At 38.0% G+C, this 2,301-nt stretch overlaps 1 protein-coding gene across 5 annotated transcripts in view; it reads left to right on the top strand.

Moving 5' to 3' along the window:
- LOC120069453 (exosome complex component RRP43) overlaps positions 1–1,816 on the top strand; it is a 45,886-nt gene extending 44,070 nt beyond the window's left edge. For all 5 annotated transcript variants that reach the window (XR_005479535.1, XR_005479536.1, XM_039021216.1 and 2 more), the window contains one exon: positions 1,414–1,816. Coding sequence is in view for 1 of the 5 variants with exons in the window: in XM_039021218.1 (XP_038877146.1) it covers positions 1,414–1,497 (84 nt within the window). In the remaining 4 variants the exon portion in view is untranslated. The remainder of the gene's footprint in view (positions 1–1,413) is intronic.
- Positions 1,817–2,301: the final 485 nt, after the last annotated feature.

Below are 2,301 nucleotides of genomic sequence, written 5' to 3'. Positions count from 1 at the left end.
AGAGAGAGATAGCTGCTGCGGGATGATGGAACACATCTCGTTCTGTCATTAATCTGCAACTGCAACTGGCTAACTTCATCTTGGATTATATTCCTTGTCTTTAGTGGTATGATAAGTCCAAACTCATCCATGGTCGGCGAAAACTGCCCCATTTGTTTGCTCATACCCGGCTGGAAATTACCCATACTTCTTCCATCTGTCCTTTGGTGCGGCAAAGATTGGGATGAGGCATCGATCTGAGAGGAGAAGGCCGGCGGCAATCCAACGGATGGGAACTTGACTGATCGGCACCGGGCATCATGGATCTGGACCAATTAGCGCTGGGTATAGTAGATTGGGGCTCGGCACCGCGGATCTGGACCAATCAACGCTGGGCATAGCAGATCGGGACTCCATAGCGTCAGTTGACAGCGTCTGTGACCGGTCAGACGGGTTTCGTGTGGCCGGTCGCTGGTCGACCTCATCTGTGCGTGTTTGAATCGGGCGACCATCTTCATCTGCATGCGGCTGGTTCGGATGGGTAGCGTTCGGACAACTTTTGAGAAGGTTTTTTTTGCTGGTGGTTGGGTCTGCGAAGGGGACGGCCGACGGTGGGTAGGGCGGTGGCGGCTAGTCTTCATGGAAGTGGGGAAGAAGGGTTTGGAAGTATCTGTCAATGGCTTTTTGGATAACTATGGTTATATCTGGGTTATTGGTTTAGGATTCTCCTGTTGGATTTTCCTCAATGGTGGCCAAGGTTTTGTCTCCATGAATACCATGATTAAAAATAGAGTAGGGAAAAGAAAATAGCACACCATGAATTTACGTGGAAACCCCTAATTAAGGAGAGAAACCACAGGATAAGAGAATTATTATTAGAAAACTGATACAAAAGAATACAGCAGATCAACAGCTTAAATAGAGAACATGGAAACCCTAGGGTACAATGAAAAGAACAAAATTGTCCCTAGAGCGCAAAACCCTAATTTCAACGGTTATTATTATCCTCATCTTCAATTTTTAAGAAACACTTTTTTTTAATACCATCCGTGCCCTAAAATCTCTTTTGCTTATCTTGCTTTAGAATCTACCTTCATAAACTAATATTTTGACTAGAGTAGTGTTTGGGAGTGATTTTGAAACGATACTTTTGTCAAGGTTTTAATCATCAATATATATATATATATTTTTTACATGAAAATTGTGTTAAAAGTGCAAAATCAAACATTAAATTGATTTTGAATGATTCATGACATGTTTGAGAATGATTTTGAACATGACAAAAATCATTTTAACTATTTTAAAATCTCTCAAACATGCTCTAGCTAGTATATCATAGTTGTGATTTACTTGTCAAAGTTGCAAGGAGCAAATTATGATTTAAATGGCAAGTGAATGCATGCTCTAATCTTTGTGCGGCTGGCATGGTTGCAGGATTGCGTTGCCTTGACCCGACAAAGATCAAAGGAACTACAGATGATTTTAGATGAAGCAATTTCTGGTATGGAAATTGACTAAGTTTTGGGGAGGCTTTCTATCTCTTCTACTGGTTTTCATTTAATGAATTGAATGGTGGATGGGTTGTAGGCTTCCAATTATACTTGTTTGGTTGCCTCCAGAATTTTGGTGATAATATTTATTTGGGGTGGGCGCGCTCTAGAGGAATCAATTTTTTTGTAGGGGTCTGATTTCTATGCCCAAATATCTCTTTATTTAATTTCAAGGTTAATTTCACTTTTTATTTGCATCTACTTGATAACATTGGAACCTAACTGTTATAGTGCATGTGGGTGCTTTGCCTTTACATTGGTTCAAATGTACCTATTGATTTTATTTAGCATGTAGGTCCAATTCAGACTTTGTACTTTAAAAAGAATGCAGGGAATGTTATGATAGGCATAAATAGTTGGGCGATTTCGACTATTAGTTCAATTACTTATGTCATAATTTCCTCGAACAAGAGCAAGAAAATTGGTTTGATTTCGTTCCAAAAGTGAAATGATGAACCATCACAGCTGACATTGGTCTCAGCTTGATAATTTGCATATTAATCCCATCTTTTTTTAGGTATGTATATGCATTTGTAAATATGAATAGATTTTGCAAAGATTCCAAGTATTGAGGTATATTTGGGACTTTTTTAGCTATTCTTTGATCAAAATGAGGTGATTGAGTTATGTTTATGTTAACTATAATTATATTTTTATTTGGATCGACTGAATAAATGACAAATAAAAAGATCTTTTTGAAAAACGACCAAAACTATTTAAGTTTGGAAAAATGGTCAAATTACTAAATCTATCACTTTTTAAAAACTACAAA

Source organism: Benincasa hispida, unplaced genomic scaffold, assembly GCF_009727055.1.
Source record: "Benincasa hispida cultivar B227 unplaced genomic scaffold, ASM972705v1 Contig398, whole genome shotgun sequence".
Lineage (NCBI taxonomy): Eukaryota > Viridiplantae > Streptophyta > Magnoliopsida > Cucurbitales > Cucurbitaceae > Benincasa > Benincasa hispida.
The sequence above is the reverse complement of the archived record's forward strand: the minus strand, read 5'-3'. Positions and strand labels throughout refer to the sequence as shown.